General features: G+C 38.0%; 1 protein-coding gene and 1 pseudogene across 1 annotated transcript in view; both read right to left on the minus strand.

Annotated features, from left to right (window-relative positions):
• Nucleotides 1–19,364, minus strand: part of CAPN8 (calpain 8) — a 114,770-nt gene that overhangs the window by 58,016 nt on the left and 37,390 nt on the right. Inside the window, exons 3-4 of the mRNA XM_074222769.1 lie at nucleotides 1,457–1,575; nucleotides 1,014–1,147 (exon numbers count right to left, since the gene is read on the minus strand). Of these exons, the coding sequence (XP_074078870.1) occupies nucleotides 1,014–1,147; nucleotides 1,457–1,575 (253 nt within the window). The remainder of the gene's footprint in view (nucleotides 1–1,013; nucleotides 1,148–1,456; nucleotides 1,576–19,364) is intronic.
• Nucleotides 8,625–10,600, minus strand: LOC141510847 (large ribosomal subunit protein uL3 pseudogene; annotated as a pseudogene).

Raw genomic sequence — 19,364 nt, forward strand, 5'->3', positions numbered from 1 at the left:
CAGCCTATTATCTTTCTTGTACTTTAAGCAATTTTGTCTTCCAGTCAAATTGGAATCTACATTGAAGTGAAACCTAAAATTTTTCAGAGGAGCAAAATTAGGACATTATTGGAGCAGGAGCCTCAGAAACTGTAACTAAGGCAGATGAGTTGGAGTTGATGGACATAACTCTTGATTCAAACAAGAAAAACTGCTAATCTTCTTGAGTCAGTGGAAGAGTTGCTAAACAAAAGTGGAAGCTTGGGGTGGCTAGGTGGCATAGTGGATAAAGCACTGGTACTGGAGTCAGGAGTACCTGGGTTCAAATCTGGTCTCAGACACTTAATAATTACCTAGCTGTGTGGCCTTGAGCAAGCCACTTAACCCTGTATGCCTTGCAAAAAAAAAAAAACCTAAAAAAAGGTGGAAGCTTCATCAGTTGAGTCAAGGGGTCATTTATTATTTATTATTATTATTATTATTATTATTCATCTTTCCTCTGGTGTTTTATAAAGACCAAAGTGTTTAACTTGGAGTTTATTAGCCCTATGTCAGCTCTGTTTTCCCTTTAAAAAATGAGGAAGCCAAGAAATAGATAGGCTAACTGATTTGCCTGAGGTCATATAGTCATCAGTTGGAAGAATTTAGATTTTAACTTATAGGCCAAGTATGAGGCTAATTTAGATTATGTGAAGCAGCATTACATTGTAGATAGTGCATTGGGCTCAGAGTCAGGAAAGCCTAAGTTCCAGTTTCATCTCCTGCATTTAGTACTGTGACTAAAGGCAGGTCACTGAATCTCTCTAAGCTTCAGTTTCCTCATCTGTAAAATGAGGAGGATGAGCTTGAGGGCTTCTGAGATCCTTTCCAGCTCTAAACTCATGATCCTATAAGACTTTTTGCCTCAAGAGAGTGGCAGATACCAGATAGCAAAGCAAATATAGCACCTTAAATATCGATCTGTGTAGAGCTTCAATATAAAAGAATGGTAGGTATCCTGGGATCCCCTGAACTCCAAATGTCCCCCCACTTACTTGGCATAGGCCTTTTCCAGCAGTGCACTCCAGAACTCTCTGCCTTCTTCTGAGTGAAGGAATAGCAAATTCCCATTTCTAGTGGGTAGCCTGTCATCGATGACAACTTCTACCCATTCTCCATACTGCCAGAACTGGAGGATAAGAAACCCAGAGTCTAGTCATAGAAGGTCAAGGGGAAAGTTGTTGGAACAGAATAATGTCTATCTACCAAGATAATATTATTTCCAAAGAATTAAGATAGGGATATTTTAATTATTTTGTACATATTCTGTTCCCCTCCCCAAACATATTATAAGATAAGAAACCATCTTATTCAAGTTGCAGAGTTCCTCCATTGACTTAGTTTTTTTTTTTTTTTTAACAAATGAATGAATGAACTTTGCCACGAATGACATCAGTTGGGGGAAAATGGTGTTATGAACAACAAAAAATCATAGTACCTGAAAATGAAAGATTCCTGCATAATTCTTCTGGAAGCTCTGATCCTTGGGAACCACTCGATAAAGTAGCTCTTCATTCAAGGTCAGAGAAGCAATGGCTGCCAGGAGCCAACAGTCACCTGCATATATCACAGAACGCATACATTGGTCAGTAGGCTTATAGGGTTCCCTAGGAGATGTTGCCACCCCTTTTTATTTACTACCAATGCAAGTTGCTAATCATACTTTGAAGATGTGATGATGGGAGAACACCCTTCTCCCTTTTCATTCTATTTCAAAATTCTATGCAACCATTTTTGAGTTTTAAGAAGCTCTTGCTTAGTTACTAATAGTATGTAGATTATCCAAGATCCTTAGATGTCTTCCAGTCCTCCCACTACTTCCTACCATACATCAAGGAGGGGGGGGGAACATTCAAAATTCAAAGACTCCTCAGAAATTCTGATAAAAATTTTGGTGGATAGCAGAATTAGATTAAGCTAAAATATAGTTCAAGTCAAGACAAATAACAAAATTATAAAAGGTATTGGTCTTAAATAAAATTCTGTTAGGTATAAGTCTGAGTACTACTGATAAATTGTCATGACAGTCAGATATAGTGATACATGTCACTAGTCCCTGCTAGTGGAGGAGGCTGAGGTTGGTGGATCACTGGAGCTCAAGAGTTCCAAGATGCAATAGTGCTAAAAATCAATCAAGTATTCACATTAAGTCCTGCACAATGTGGGGAGTTTAGAGGCACTAGGCTCCTTAAGAAGGCAAATTGAACCTGGTCAAAATGGAGCACATCAAAATTTTCCATGCCAATAAGAAGTGGGGTTAGACCCATGAATGACTGTTCTACTTGCAGTCTGACCAAGGTAAGGAGATTCACTCTCAAAAGATTATCAAAACTCCTGGGGGCAGCTAGGCGGCACAGTGGATAGAGCACTGGCCCTGGAGTCAGGAGGACCTGAGTTCAAATATTGCCTCAGACACTGTAACACTTACTAGCTGTGTGACCTTGGGCAAGTCATTTAACCCCACTGACTTGCAAAAACCAAAAAGAAAAACAACAACATGACTTTTCCCCTTTTCACACATAATAAAAAAACTGACTTATACAACTTGTTGCAAATTATTTTCCAATATGTAGAATTTCTGAATTTCTCATGATAATTTTGAGGTTTCATTCCTTATAATATTCCTGGGATTTAAGACCACACTTCCAGAGGTAGAAAACAAAGGAGAGAGGTCAGAATCATAGGATATTCGAGCTGGAAATTACTTCAGAGATCATACAATACAATCCTTCAATTGATAAATGAAGAAACTGAAATTCAGAAAGACCCCAAGGAACCCAGGGATTGTGGGAAAGTCAAGAATCAAACACACAGTTCCAAAATATCACCATACTGTACTTTTTAAGACATCATATGCTGTCATCTTCATTGAATGACATCAAACTCACATGGAAACTCATAAAAGTCTACAAAAAGTCTACAAACTAGTAAACCATTCAATGAATAAACCAATAACCATTTATTAAACATCTACTAGCTACCAGGAAGTATGCTAGGCACTGGAAATACAAGTACAAATTAAAAAAATAATCCCTACTCAAAAGAAGCATATTCTAATGGTGCTAACAATAAGGATAGATAGATAGATAGATAGATAGATAGATAGATAGATAGATAGATAGACAGATGGAGAAACAGATAGCTGGATAGATACATGATAGTTTAGATATAAATATGTGTATACATCTATCTATGTGTGTAAATATAAACATATACATACATACATAGCATAAATATAAATAAATACTAAGTAGTTCACTCTTAAGTAATTATTGTTTAGTTCTTTTCAGTCAGATCTGACTCTTTGTGATCATATGGGGTTTTCTTGACAAAGATACTGGAATGGTTTACAATTTCCTTCATCAACTCATTTTACAGATGAAGAAACTGAGGCAAATTGAGTTAAATGGGTTGCCTAGGATCACATCTGAGGTCACATTTGAACTCAAATCTTCCTGACTCCAGGCCTGCGCTTTATTCACTTCACCATCTAGCTGCCCTTTAAAGATAATAATGATATTTATTTGTATTTCTCAATGTTTTTATTGTCTTCCTCATTCAGTGTAAGTTCTTTGTGAGCAGAAATTGATTCTTTGAAGTTCAGAATTTGTATCTTCAACTCTAAAAACACTGCCTGGAATAAGATAAGCAATTAATAAATACTTGATTAATTAAGCATCTATGAGCTAGGCATCGTGCTAGTAGACCACAATGACAAAAAATGAAGCTATTTTAATCTTTAAGGAGCTTGGATTCTAGGGAGAGTGGGTGGGAGTAATAAACGTATGTATAAGTAGCTATAAAAATACAAAATAATTTAAGGAAGAAAATCACTGGTTCAGAAATACTATTCTTTTTTTGTTGTTGTTGTCTTGTTTTTTAGGTTTTTGCCAGGCAAACGGGGTTAAGTAGCTTGCTCAAGCCCACACAGCTAGGTAATTATTAAGTGTCTGAGGCCAGATTTGAACCCAGGTGCTCCTGACTCCAAGGCTGGTGCTTTATCCACTAAGCCACCTAGCCGCCCCCAGAAATACTATTCTAAAAAGGTAGATTTTGAGCTGAATTTTTTTTTAAAGAAACAAGGGATTCTAAGAACTGGAAGTAAGAACTTTCCTTTCTCCCAAATGCAGATTGCTTAAGAAGAAAAGAGAGCTATTTCATAAAACTCTGTCTTATTTTTCTCCACCAAAGTCTTCATTCTATTGTGAGGCAGCTAAGTGGAACAGCAGATAAAATTGTAGACTTACAGTAAAGAAGCCTCAAGATCAAATCCTACCTCAGATACTTACTAGTTGGATGACCCTGAGCAAGCCACAGTTTTTATATCTGTAAAATTGGAATAAAAAATTACCTATTTTCCAAGGTTGCTGCGGGGATTAAATGAGATAATATTTGTAAAGTTCTTTGCAAACCTTAAAGTACTATATAAACTTCAGCTATATTATTATTATCATTACTATTAGTGCCAGATACTTTTCTTTCCCCTCTTTGGACTTAATTCCCCTGGATAGCATCTTTAATACAACATGCCAAAAACAGAATTCATTATCTTTCACAAAATACACTAAAAAACTTGTCTTGGACCACTCTGTTTCTGCCAAGAGCACCACCATCCTTACAGCAAGCAACCCAGGTTCATAATCTTGAAGTGTCCTTGACCCTTCCCTTGCCCACTCCACCCCCATCATGTCCAATCAGTAGCCATGCCTTGTTGATTTTAGCTCCACAACATATTTCAATATAATTCATCCAATAGAATGAAGACTTTGGTGGAGAAAATAAGACAGTTTTATGGAATAGTCTTGTCTGTTTCTTAGGTAATCTGAATTTTGGGGAAAGGAAAGTGCTTACATCTCTTAGAATACCATGTTTCTTTAAAAACTCAACTCAACTTTTATAGGATAGCATGCAACTTAAGTTTTCATCACCCATCCATCATATTCCACATCGATCCCCTCTTCAATCCAGCCTCCACACAGATGTCCAAATAATATACATTAATTTGGAACATTATGCTTAAGCTTATCTGCTTAAGAACAGATCTAGCCATGATATTCCCTATTGCAGCTAGAGATAAAAACAAACTGCTATATTTCACATTTAAAGAGCTAATCCCTACAACAACTTTGGGAAGTAGGTAATTTTCTTATTCCAGTTTTTACAGGTATAAAAACTGTGACTTGCTCAGGGCCATCCAACTAGTAAGTATCTGAGGTAGGATTTGAACCTGAGGTTTCTTTACTGTAGGTCTACAATTTTATTTGCTGTTCCACTTAGCTACTTCACAATAAAATGAGGACTTTGGTGGAGAAAAATAAGACAGCGTTTTACAGAATAGCTCTCTTTTCTTCTTATGCAATCTGAATTTAGGGGCAATGAAAGTTCTTACTTCCATCTCTTGGAATGGTATATTTGTAGAGTGTTGGATATGGAGTCAGGGCGAACTGGGTTCAAATCCTGCCTAAAATCAAATCCCATCCTCTCACTAGCTGTGGGATCTGGGACAACTCACCTAACCTTTTTGAGCCTTAATTTTATCTCAAATGAAATTTAACAAAAAAGAAAAAACTGAGGAAAATATTGAAACCACATGATATTTATTAGGGGCATACTGACTGTCAATAAATAGAACAATAGACTATCTCCATTTATGCCAAAGACCCCAAACAAAAGAGCAGTTCACCTTATATAGGTTTTTGTAGAGTACAGAACAAAGAGCAGAACAGGGGAGATGACAGAATGGGATTGAGGGCAACACAATTGTTACAAAGGCAAAGGGAACAAATGATTAGCTGAAAGTTTGGTAATGGGGGCTGGCAATGCCCCTCCTTCTCTCATGAGACTAAGAAGTATTCATTGTTTGAGTGAAGGTACAAGACAAGAGCCCTGACTTTTAGAGAGCAAACCAGACATCCTTGAAGGATAGTTTGGCAGCTAAAAGGTAGCAGGTCCAACTCCCTCAAGTTCATACACATTTCCCAAGGTGAACACAATTCCCTGAGGCAAGATCAGTGATTAGTAGGAGAGCTGGATTTCTAAAAATTTACCCATTACATACCAGCTGAATTATTAACTAAATTCATAGAAAAAGAACTATGACTTGATTAATAACAGAACAAAAGCAATTACAAGACAAGATCAATAACTCCTTAAAAAATATCAGTAAATAGGGGCAGCTAGGTGGCACAGTGGATACAGCAACAGTCCTGAAATCAAGAGGATCTGAGCTCAAATCCAACCTCAGATACTTAATAATTACCTAGCTATGTGACCTTGGGCAAATCACTTAAACCCATTGCCTTGCCAAAACAAAAAAGCCAACAGACAGACAAACAAACAAAAAAGATCAATAAATAAATAAATGATAGAGAATTGCTTTTAATCTTCTCAGTTTCCTCATCCATATAGCCATAGCATCTAGCCAAGTTGTTATGAGGATCAAATGAGATAATTTATGCATAAGAACTATGTAAATGCTAGCAATTATTTTCTTTTTATTATTAAAGCCCAATCCAGTCTGGCTCCTGCCTATCTATCCTAGACTCCTTAAACATACTTTGCCCTTTACATATTCAGTGATCTAATCAAACTGGCCTTCTTGCAATCCTTTGCACATGATATTCTATCTCCCAACTCCATATCTTTGCAAAGATTATTTCTCATGCTTGGAATGCACTGCCTCCTCAGCAATATCTCCTCTGAATTTCTTGTTGTTCAGTCATTTATCATTAATGTCTGACTCTTTGTGACCCCATTTAGGGTTTTCTTGGAACAGTTTGCCAATTTCCTTCTCCAGCTCATTTTACAGAAAAGAAAACTGCAGCAAACAAGGTTAAGTGACTTGCCCAGGGTCACAAAGCTAGTAAGTGTCTGAGACCAGATTTGAACTCAGAAAGATAGTCTTCCTGACTTCAGGTCCAGCACTCTATCCACTGAACCACCTAGCTGTCCTCTGAAGTTCTAGTTTCTTTCTAAATTCAAGTTACACATCCTACATGAGAGTTTTTCTGATACTCTATATCTTCTCCTCCGCTCCTCCACTATCATCTGGCCTTGGTTTCCTTCATAATTATCTTGTACTTATTTATATACACATATGCTGTTTCCTGCAATAGAATATAACCTCCTTGAGTTGTCTTTGTCTTGGTAATAAATGATATTGATGATTGATTCATTCATTCATTGAAACACATCACCAACATTCCAGACAGAAATTCTAGGTGTCAACATGGTATCGTGAAAAGAATATTGACTGGACCCAGAGGAAGTGAGTTCAAATCCTGACTGCCCCTTATTACATCTATGACCTCAAGGAAGCCATATAACTTTTGTGGTCCTTACTTTTTTTCAGTTATAGAATGAGAGGATTAGATTAGGTAATATCTAAAGTCTCTTCTGCCAATTTGAATCAATGTTCTATGTAGTCAATACAATTTTTCTTTTACAATTTGTTGAACTCTGGAGAAAATAACATTTTATTTATTTGTTATCTACTCAAATGTATGTGTTATCTATGGATTATAAACTTGAAGAGGAAAAAGGGAAGGGAAGAAGCATTTATTGAGTGCATACTATGTGTAAAATACTGTGCTAAATGCTTTTATAAATATCATCCCATTTAATCCTCACAGCCGCTTGGGGTAGGGGGAGGATGCTAATATTAGCCCCATGTACAGATGAGGAAACTGAGACAGATTAAAGTTAAGTGATTTGCCCAAGATCACACAGCTAGTAAATTGAATTTGAACTCAAATCTTCCTTAGTTCAGATCCACCACTCTACCCACCTTGCCACATAGCTGCTTCTGAGGTCAAGGAAAGCTTATCTCAACCCATACCAGGGCAATTTCACTGAGCTTCTCAACCCTTCATTTATCTTGGACTATCTTGTCCAAAAGAATCAAAGTAAGTTAAGTCAAGTATTTCTGCAAGAGGCCTTTCTCACAAGAGAATGTGACTAGAGGGAAGTTGAATGGAATCCAGTTCTGGAAACCAAGCATCTTGTGTTCTTCATAGTGTTCTGCCACTGACCTGATGAGGTCACACTGTTCATGTTGAGCCTTGCCATTCCCACCCTCTTCCTACACCTGCCCCTAGTTCCTTTCTTCTGAGATTACCTCCTGATAATGATAGTCTCAATGCACTGAAGACATGAGGCAAAGACTCCAGAAAAAAATTGCTGCATCTCAACTATTCAATACTAATGGAACCATATTGGTTGGTGAAAAGGACATGACCCTGAAGAGATGGACTGAACATGGTGTTCTCGATAGGCCATCATCAATCAATACCAAAGTCATTCAGTTGAAGTTAATCCCTCTTTACCCAAATGTCCAAATGAAAAAAAAAGGTTTTGAATGCCATTAAGTACATCTCCCATGGAAAATCAGCTGATTATATTCCAGTTGAGATTTACAATGTGGGGGATCCATAGCTCATACAAAAACTCATTGAAGTTTTCCAAGTAATATGGAAAGAGGACATTATCCCCCAGGAAATCAAGAATGTCTCCATTGTTCATCTCTATAAAGATAAATATGTTTTTCTTTTTTTAGAAATAATTTCCATTTATTGAGAATCTACCAGCTCCAAGTTGGTTTAGAAAAGTTAGTCCACCTCTTCCTTCACAACACTGTCCTTTTTGAGTGGTCTCATGAAAGCTTTCTTCTCCCCCACAGTCTGGAAGTGACTGTGGCCAAATTTGGAAGTGGTATCAATAAACTTCAAGTCAATCTTCTCCAGGAAGCAGCATTTGGTCTGTATCAGCAGAGACTTTTGCAGGGTGAAGACCCTCTTCTTGGTCCCAACAACACAGCCTTTCAGCATGATAAAGCCATTGGTTGCTTCACTGTAGTGGACAAAGTTTCCCAGAGGATCAATGCTCTTATCAAACACATTGTAGTCAGTGGACATGTTGTTTTTGATCAGCTTGCCATCCTTGATCTGATAGCCCTGGCCAATCTTGTAGATCTTGTTGATCTCAGTGTGATGGTGGTAGCCCTTCTGAGTAGCTCAAGCTACAGAGAAGGCCGCATGGGCAGGATGCCAGGCTCCAATACATGCCACCTTACACAGGCCTCAGTGGGTTTTTTGGGATGGGTTTCTTTGTGTGCCAGGGGCTGGTAACACCTTTGTAACCCTTGCCCTTGGTCATTCTGATAACATCAATCCTCTCATCTTGCCCAAACACAATGGACACACAGACACCTGCTGCTCTAGCTTCTCATGGGCTTCTTGAACATGCTGCCACCATTCAACTGGATCTCCATCAGGTGAGATTTCTTCTGACTCAGAGGGAGCAGGTGCATCTGGGTGTGGGCAATGACTCGGATCACCTGGCAGTACTTCTTCATGCTGGTGAAGTCTTTCTCCAGTTGCTTCTTGCCATCATCATCTTGCCATTTTTTTCAGTACTTGGTGAAGGCCTTTCTCTTGGACTTATGCCAGTTCTTACATTTATCACTAATGTGCTCAACAATGATAGTTTTGAAACTCTGGAGGCCTTGTGGGGTTTATACATAGTTAGCGATGCCTACAGTGATCATTGGGGTATCTCCACAATGATGACAGCTTCCACAACTTCCTTTTTGTTGTCCTTTTAGTCAGGCCTGTCCACCTTTCGAATGATGTGGGTCATGCCTGCCTTATAACCCAGAAAGGCTGTCAGGTGGATGGGCTTGATGGGACCATCTTTGAGGAAGCTCTTCACCTTGCCCTAGTGCCAGCTGCTTCTCTTTTGGGCAGGAAGCCCAGAGACCCATGCCTGGGAGCATAGAACTTCTGTGGGACATATTGCAGCTGCAGCTGCAGCTGCTGCTGAGTCCAGCTGGGAGAGAATATATTGTTCTTTGACAGTCACAAGGGTGTTTCTCCCTTGGACACTCCTGGCAAGATTCTTGTCAGAGTCCTGCTTAATGGGTTAATCCTCCTGGAAGATGGTCACCCACTTGAGAGGTTTCAGAAAGAGTCTTTATGGTATTTGCTGCCTGCCTGACAAAACCTGGAGAAATACCAGGAGTAGAACCGAGGACTGTATACAACATTCATCACTCTGACCAAATCAGTCCTGAGAGCTTATGGAAAATCATGTCAAAATTTGATTGCCCAGAGAAGTTCATCAATATTGTACTTCAGTTTCATGATGGCATGCTTGCAGGGGGTTCTAACAAAGAATAGTGCTCTCATGATTTCCCAGTCACCAATAGAGTGAAAATACAGCGCTGTCCTTTGCTTTTTAGAATGGTATTCTTCAGCTATGTTGTCAAATGCCTTCAATGAGGAGGAATATGGAATCAAGATCAGCTATTGCACCAATGGTAAATTATTCAACTTAAGAAAGGCTAAAAGCCAAGACTAAAGTGATGCATCATTTTTTATTTGCAATTGATTGTGTGCTCACTGTAGCTTTTGAAGCTGAAATACAACAAAATATAGAATGATTCTCTGCTGGTTGGGTTAATTTTGACATAACAATTAACATACCAAGAAAACACAAGTGCTCTATCAGCCAGCACCACACCAGCCACATTGGAATCATCAGTTGTAGCAAATGGAGAAGTTTTGAATCCTGTGGATAAGTTCATTTACCTCGGCAGTATGCTTTCCAGGGATGTACACATTGATGATGAGTTTGATGCACACATTGCCAGAACTAGCTCAGTATTAGGAGGCCTCAAAGGAAAGTATGGGAGAGAAGAGGAAATGCTATAATTCTGCTTAGCTCATTACAGACTACCAAACTGAAGGTCTACGAAGCTGTTGTCCTGACCTCATTGTTGTATGTCTGTGAAACCTGGACAGTATACCAGTAAGCACCATGCCAGAAAACTGAATACCTTCCATATAAATTGTCTTAGGAAGATTCTGAAGATCATCTGACAGGATAAGGTACCAGACCCTAAGGTTCTTTTTCAAATTAAACAGCCAAGCATTCAAAATCTACTGCAGACAATACAACTTCACTGGGCTGGCCACATTGCTTGAATGACAAATATATACTTGTCTAAAAGACTATCTTACAGAGAACTCACACAAGACAAGTGCTCACATGTTGGACAGAAAAACAGATTCAAAGTCACACTCAAGGTCTCTTTTAATAACTTTAGAACTGATTGTGTAGCAAGGGAAACATCTCATCAGAGAAGGTGCTGTGTTCTATGAGCTAAGCAGAATTATAGTATCTCAAAAGAATTGTGAGAATCCATCCCAAATATTCACAGACTATTTGTGCCTGCTCTGTGGTAGAACATTCCAAGCTCATATTGATCTGATCAGTTATAGTCTACCCACTGTAATTTGACTGTAATATAATGATGTCATTTTGGTCCTCTTCGAAAATGAAGGAGAATAACCAACCAACCAAGCATAGGTCTTGTAAATATAAAGATTTATGCATGTGGTCTCCCCCATTAGAATATGAGATCCTGGTGAATGGGGTCTGTGTTTTTGCCTTTCCTTGTATCCCCATTACTTGGCAATGTATCCCCATTGCCTGGTACATCATATATGCTTGTTGACTAACTGACTGATAGTCTAGCTGACTGCTGTCCTTGCTTCCAGAGAACTGCATGCTTGTTTGTAGGTTCAACATTCCGCTGGAAAGGATCAGGATGATCATACAAAATTCCATGCTGAATATCGCCCTACTTCCCTTCCTTGGAGAATTTGGAAACAAAGCCCTGGTGGGAAATATTATTATCTCCAGCTAATGAGGAGGATGAACACTGAGCAGTGGGACTCATCAGGTCAGTGGCAGAACAGGAAAGAGAACCCAAGATGCTTGGTTTCCAGTCCTGGGTTCCATCCAACAACCCTCCAGTCATATTCCCTTGGCATTACCATTCAATGCACAGCAAAAAAATATTCTTCAATTGCTGACATGCTGACATCAAACAAGGCTTACCAGCTGGAAAGGAGTTTAATTTTCTTTTCATCTGGTCTGCTCCTGACATTTCTCAAAATCTGCCCTGCTCTTTCAGCAAGCACTTAGGCTCTGAAGGGTTGTACAGGGCGTGCTGCTAGATCCCTGCTGGTTAGTATCTGAGATGAGAGTAAGGTAATAAGACTGATTCTTTAATAAACACACCAGAATTCATACATACAAATGAGTGTTGGCCCTGTCACTGAAGTCACCTTGGGAGAAGAAGGCACAGCAATGGCAAATCTTTGATGTAGTGTGGAAATAGCCTTGGATATCAAATGCGAAGCTCTAGGCAGAAGTCCCAACTCTTCCACTTACTAACCATGTAATTGTGGACAAGCCTATTTAAGACTTGGTTTTCTCATCTATAAAATGGATATAATTATACTTGTACTACTTACCTCACTTTGTTGATTTTACAGAACTTAGTAAAGCCATGAAGCATTATTAAAAGTTATAATTATTGTCATTATTATGTTCATCCTGGGAGGATAATATTTGAAAATAGTCACAAGTCAATCAGTTAACTCTGTTGAATAAGATGAGGGACCAATAAAAGCAAGTATTTATTGAGTATCTTCTAGGCTCCAGGAACCAGACTAGAAGCTGGGGAAACAATAACATTCCTTGCCCTCAAGAGGTTTAATACTACTTGAGGAAAAGAATATAATCTAAAATATGCAAAAAATCAATACAAAGTAACTTTAAAAGGGGAACTCTAACAATTGAGGGAAGAGGAGGCAGGAGCTGAACCTTAAAGGAAGGATTATGAGCCAAAGTTTAGATATAAAGGAGAGTCTTTCTGGGATCAGGGGAGTCTGAGTAAAAGCTAAGAGGAAGGTGCTGACATTTCATGAACAGGGGCAGCAAATGAGCCAGTTCAGTTAGAATGGAGGAGGTATGGGAGAGTGATGTGAGATCAATCTGAAAAAGATAGATTTGAGCCTCTCTTTGACTTTAAATAGAAATAGAAAAATGTCTATATTATAACATAGGCAACAGGGAGCTATATCAAAGAAGTGATATGATCAGAATGCTCAAGTTATATGATTGAAAGCTGTATGGAAGATGCCTTGAAGAAAGGACAGAAACTAAGTAAGAAGTTATTGCAATGGTTCAGCCAAAAGGTGATCAGGGCCTTATCTAAGATAGCAGTTGCATGAGTTAGAAAGGTGGGGATAGATATGAGAGATGCTCTATAGGATGACTAGACCAAACTTGGAAAGAGACAAATAGACAGACAGACAGACAGAGACAAAAGAGAATCAAGGATGATTTTAAGGTTGTGAATCTGGGTGACTGATAGGATGATAGAGCCTTTAACTGAAATAGGGAAGTTAAGAAGAGGAGTGGATTTGGTGGGGAAAACTGAACTCTATTTTGTACATGATGAGTTTGAGATACATATTGAAAATTAGGATAGTGATATCCAATATGATGGATACCCGAGTTATATCAGGGACACTTGGGTGTCATGGTGGATATTGCACTGAACCTGGAGTCAGAAAGACTCAAGTTCAATTAGGAAAACCTAATGGCTGGCACAATTGATAGAGCACTGGATTTGAAAACAGGAAGACTCATCTTCATGAGTTCCAATCCAGGCTCAGACACTTACTAGCTGTGTGACTTTGGACAAGTCACTTCTATTTACCTCAGCTTCCTCATCTGTAAAATGAGCTAGAGAAGGAAATGGCAAACCAGTCTAGTATCTTTGCCAAGAAAACCACAAAAGGGGGGTCATAAAGAGTCAGACATTACTGAAACAACTGAACAACTGCAGCTACAGAGCTATATCTGCAGATTTGGGAACCATCTGCATAGAGATGGTATCTGAATCCATGGAAGGTAATGAGATCTCCAAGAAAAAAGCATATTGAGAGGGAAAAAAGAGGTCAGAAGGGAGATCTGTGGTACACTCACATATAGCAAATCAATTGAGTAATATTATTTTTGTCTTTTGAAAATGAAGAGCATTGATGAAGTCTGTCAACCTTAAAGCACAATTTAAATTTGAATTACTACCAATCCTGGTATTTCTACCACTACCACTACCACCACCACCACCACTAAACTTAATTATGTTTGCATGACTTTTAAGAATTCTGAAAGGAATTCTAAAATTGTGATGAAAATATTCTTACCAATAGCAATTATTACTGAAATAAGCTATATCCTTACAAGGGATCTACTTTGAAAGAAATAACATTCATTTGAATGCAAACATTCTAATGTATTTCCTTAGTGTTTGAAACTTCATTGCTTTATGGACAGTTTATACATCTTTCCCTTCCTTTCTTATCACACTCTTCCATGCATCTTGTAGGTAGAACCATGATCTCAAAAACCATCTGGACCAAACTTTTCATTTTAAAAATGAGAAAAATGGAGACCAGGAAGGTTGTGAGAAGGCAGCAGAATATATTGGATGGGGCACTGGATTTGGAGTCAGGAAAACTTGGGTTCAAGTCCTGACTCAGATGCTTCCTAGCCACGGGCATGTAACTTAAAGGATCTATACATCAATTTCTTCATCTTTAATATAAGAGTATTAGTGCCATGTACTCTGAGATCACTTGCCCAAAGTCACACAGGGAATAAGCATCAAGACTCTTGATTTGAAGACAGGTCCTCTAGTTCTACATTCAGCACTATTATTTAAGATTCTTAGAGTTTTCCTTCATTAATTATATTGCAAGTTGACCATTACCTCATTTTCCCTGAGTATCTATATTATACAGTTTTGACTCTGATAGTGAGAATTTCAATGTATACTTATTTCATATGAATATTTCTTGATGCTGTTATAAGAATACCTTCAAGAGAGGGGATTTCAAAAAAGCATGGAAAGACTTGTATGAACTGATGCTAAGTGAAATGAGCAGAGCCAGAAGAACATCATACACACACTAACAACAAAATGGGGTGATAATCAACAATGAAGGACTTGTGCATTTCAGCAATAAAATAACCAAAAGGGCAGCTAGGTGGTGTAGTGGATAAAGCACCAGCCCTGGAGTCGGGAGTACCTGGGTTCAAATCAATCTCAGACACTTAATAATTACCTAGCTGTGTGGCCTTGGGCAAGCCACTTAACCCCATTTGCCTTGCAAAAACTAAAAAAATAAATAAATAACCAAAGACAATTTTAAGGGACTTGTGATGGAAAATACCATCCATATCCAGAAAAAGGAATTGGGGAGTTTAAATGAACAGCAAAGTTTATTATCTTCAATTTTTTTTAATTGTCATATATTATGTAATTTTATTGTCTCATAATGCTTTCTTTCTTTTGGATCTGATTCTTCTCTCATGACACATTCAGTTTTAGTCTATGTTTAGTGTGGTTACAAATGTAAAATCTATATCAGCTTGTTTTCTGTTTGGGGGGAGAGAAGGGAAGGTAAAAAATTATAAAACTCAAAACCTTGCCAAAAAAAGATTGGTAAAAAGTACCTTGTATGTAATTGGAAAAACAAATAAAATATTTATATAATAAAAAAGAATACCCTCAAGATTAATGTCTATTTTCTATGAGTTAACTTAGCAGTCCAGCACACTGGACACAGAATAAGCCCATTTGCCTAAAGGAGTCAATCAGGAACTTCCAATGAGTCGATCTTACTCACTCCCAGATGCCTTTACTGGTGACATAGTGGATAGAGCACTGAACTTGGAGTCAGGAGGAGGGAGTTCAAATCTAGCCTCAGGCACTTGCCACTTACTTTGTGACCTTGGGCAAGTCTCTTATTATATTGCCTTGGATCCAGGGCCATCTCTAGTCATCCTGATTCATATCTGGCCACTGGATCCAGATGACTCTGGAGAAGAAAGTGAGGCTTAGCACAAATCCTCACTCAAATCCAATTGATGTTCTTGTCATGGCATCACCTCCCTGATGTTGTGGTTTTCTTTGAAAATGAAAGATCAAAAAAAAAAAAGAAAAAAACATTGTTACTGGTATTCACTGGCTGACCTTGCCTAAGCTATACCCCTCCAAAAAAACTGGCCTAAACCAGCCTTTTGGTCAACTCATCCTGCAAAATATCCCATTTCTGTGTCCCACCTATTCCTAGGAAAGGTTGTCCATTCTTTTTTACAACCTCTCTGAACCTCCCCTTTGTGGTTTAGAAGCATAAATCTCCCCCACTTCTCCTGGACTGTGTGGACTCCTTTGTACCTTATCCTGGGGGCCTTGGCACTAGTGTCTGATTTTCCTCCTGAAATTTTTCTGTTTTCAACCCAACTTGGTTTCCTGTGCATTTTGAAGGGTAGGCTTTGCCCCATTGACACTATAATTGTAGCATAAATTCCCCAAGGGAAGGGATTTTGTTTCATGTCTTCTGTATTTACCATAGTGCCATGTACAATGGTGTATGAACATAGTAGGTACTCAATAAAGGAAATTAATGTTGTTCATGTTTGTTTAAATGAAAATATTCACATTTCCTCAATATTTTGCCATCATTTGGAATCTCCACTTATATTTAGGGATATAAACAAAAGAGCTAAAATTCTAGGCACAGGATATTTTCAAATCAGAGCCAGAATGAGACCTCAAAGTGTCTTTCTTTTGACATCTTTTATGCCTTTTCTTTCTTTAAATTCCTTATTTGTTATATCTGGCAATCTATTCCCACCCAACAGACACTTCTACATTGCTTTCCATGTAGGGACCCCAACTATAGAACAGGCAAGTTCTTAGCAGAAATTCTTCACCCCCAACTATTTTGTTTCCTTTCTAAAGCAACAAATTCAGGGTCACATACAACTATGTGTTCTATAGGAGATGCCAGTATATAATGGGAAGTTGCGCTAGATATCCTCTAAGATCCCTTCCAACCAAATAGAAGCTGGAAAACAAGAAATGCTTTTTAATAGCAATGTTGACATGATTCATGCCACCAGACAAATGCCTAATCTATGCATACACAAGGCATACAATCATAAACATAAAATTAATGAAAAAGAAGGTATATGAAAAGTGCTTAGGTAGGAGCCATGTTTTTTTGCCCTTCTTTGTATCTCCAATTTTTAGCATAATCCCTTGCCTCTACCAAGAACTTAATAAATGCTTATTGACTGATTATAGGAGCTCAGTGGAAGATTATCCTTGCTAAGGGTACATCAATCAGCAGAATCAATTCCTTGACTAATAAAAGCAGTTCCCTAGATCTTCCCAGTGGTCTTTGCAAATGGATCTGTGATTGCAGCTATTCAGAAATTCCCCCTACAATGCAGATCAATACTATTCATGCCTGTTCAACCTTTCCAGTCTATCCATTCCTCCCACAAGTTCACCACATGAGATCTTCCCACTGTGCTGAAGGTCTTCCTCACTTTCTCCTGAAATTAGTAAAGTGAAGCAATCAGGCAGTCTACCTGTTTTGTGACCAACGCATCCTCTCTTCCTGTTATATACTACTCTTGAAAGATATCTTTTATGCCTTTTCTTCTTTAAATTTCTTATTTGTTATATCTGGAAATCTATTCCCACCCAACAGACACCTCTACATTTCTTTCCATGTAATACTCTTTTTAAATTCTCTGAAGACAGTTGTATTCTGTTTCTCTCTACCATAAAGCAACTGGTAGAACATTTGTACTAAAAAGAACACAGTCTATATTTCATGGAAAGTTTAGGATTAGCAAAGGAGTCTATAATTTCTTGAAAAGAAATCTAACCCACCCTCATCCTTCTGTTCAACTCTGGACTCAATTTTTTGTCCATCTGTTCTCTTTCTCAGATGTATATACTGATGGATGAGTTCAATAAGTTGTACATTCTTCATTCATTTTTTCTCTACCATGTGGATAGTTAGGCTAAACTTCTTTAACTACAGCTACATCCCAGGAGGCTCTGCAGGGTCCTGGATACAAGCAGACAGGATTGTCAATGGCAGGAAAGAGCATCTAGAGAACCTCAACACACAGAGGGAATTATTCTTCAACCTGACTCTTCAATAAATCTCTTCTCTTGCATTGGTGAGCATTTATCTCAGCTGATGTGAATTATCAGTGGGTGTTAAACAAGATATATTATAAAAGACTAAGGAAGGTATCCTAACCTAAGGTATAAAGATATTGAAAGTAAGTCACCCTAAACATGCAAAATATCTATATCTATAGAGATATAAATATATGCACAAATGTATACATAAATACATACATACACATACATATTTACATACAGATATATCTGTTTAAATAGATAGATATAGATAAATAAGGAGTGTTTGGCTCATAGAATTCAGTTGTTAAACACAGGACAAAGATACATGCTAGATAAAATCCAAGAGGACCTGTGATCTATAGATTTCCACGAGCTCTATCTCCCCACAGTGACAACCATCCCAAGTTCCAGTCTCATAGCTGTAGCAAAAAGATCCTTGATGCCCATAAATTAGTATTTTGTGTGATATATTTTTATTTATTTTGTTAAATATTTCCCAATTATATTCTAATCTGGTTCAGCTGGAATTTTTAAGAGGTGTTTTCAGCCTCGAATTTGATACTTCTGTTCCAAAGTGAATGGTTATTGTGTATGGTGACAGATTCAGAATAAATCAAGGATCATAAATCTTCATGGAATAGGGCCCAGGAAATTATAGGGACCCTAACTATAGAAATCATCTAATACAATAGAAGATTGGATTTTATAGATAAGCAAACTGAGGTCCAGGGGAAAAAGTCCCTTTTGCCTCAGGTCACATAGTAAGCCAAAAGAGAGCTGGGATTTAACTCATATCCTAGGAGTGTAACTCCTTTTGCCTTAATCACAAGTGTTTTTTTTTTTTTGGAACCTAACTGAAGCTCATATGCAAAGTTCTGTTGACATCAGAATTATTTACTCTCCTTCACAGAGCCCAACCCAGATGAAGAAAATGGCATCCTTGAGAAGCATCTCTTGCTCTTAATTAGTAAGCATTAATAGTCATAGTGTCAACACTGGTTTAATCCATTGACCTTGTTACAACTATTCTCTGTAGCTCAAGGATTAAAGAGCTAGCTCTCTGTGAATTCCTTAAGCCTACAAATATATGTGTGAGTTAAATGAACTAAAAAGAATGAGAAATAAAGTGAATACCCATTGATTAAAGAGGGGTTGTAAAAACCTTGTTATATCTAGACTCTCTTTTCAGACCTATTACATATAGCTCCTCTCTACCTATTCTATGGTCCAAATAATAATAACAATAATAATAATCCATCATCCTGGTTATGTATGTCTCCAAATTCTTCATACAAGCTTCATCCTTGAAATGCAGATGTTCAGTACATCACAGCTTCCATACTTCCCACCTTGACAGCATATGCCAGAGCTGTGCTCCACTGTCATAGCCTTCAAGAAGCATCAGTCTGCCTCTATGACACAATATCAAAAGAGAGCTACATTCAATGACTACCATTTCTGAATCAATAGGGTG

The sequence above is a fragment of the Macrotis lagotis genome, chromosome 2 (assembly GCF_037893015.1).
Source record: "Macrotis lagotis isolate mMagLag1 chromosome 2, bilby.v1.9.chrom.fasta, whole genome shotgun sequence".
In the NCBI taxonomy this organism is placed as follows: Eukaryota; Metazoa; Chordata; class Mammalia; order Peramelemorphia; family Peramelidae; genus Macrotis; species Macrotis lagotis.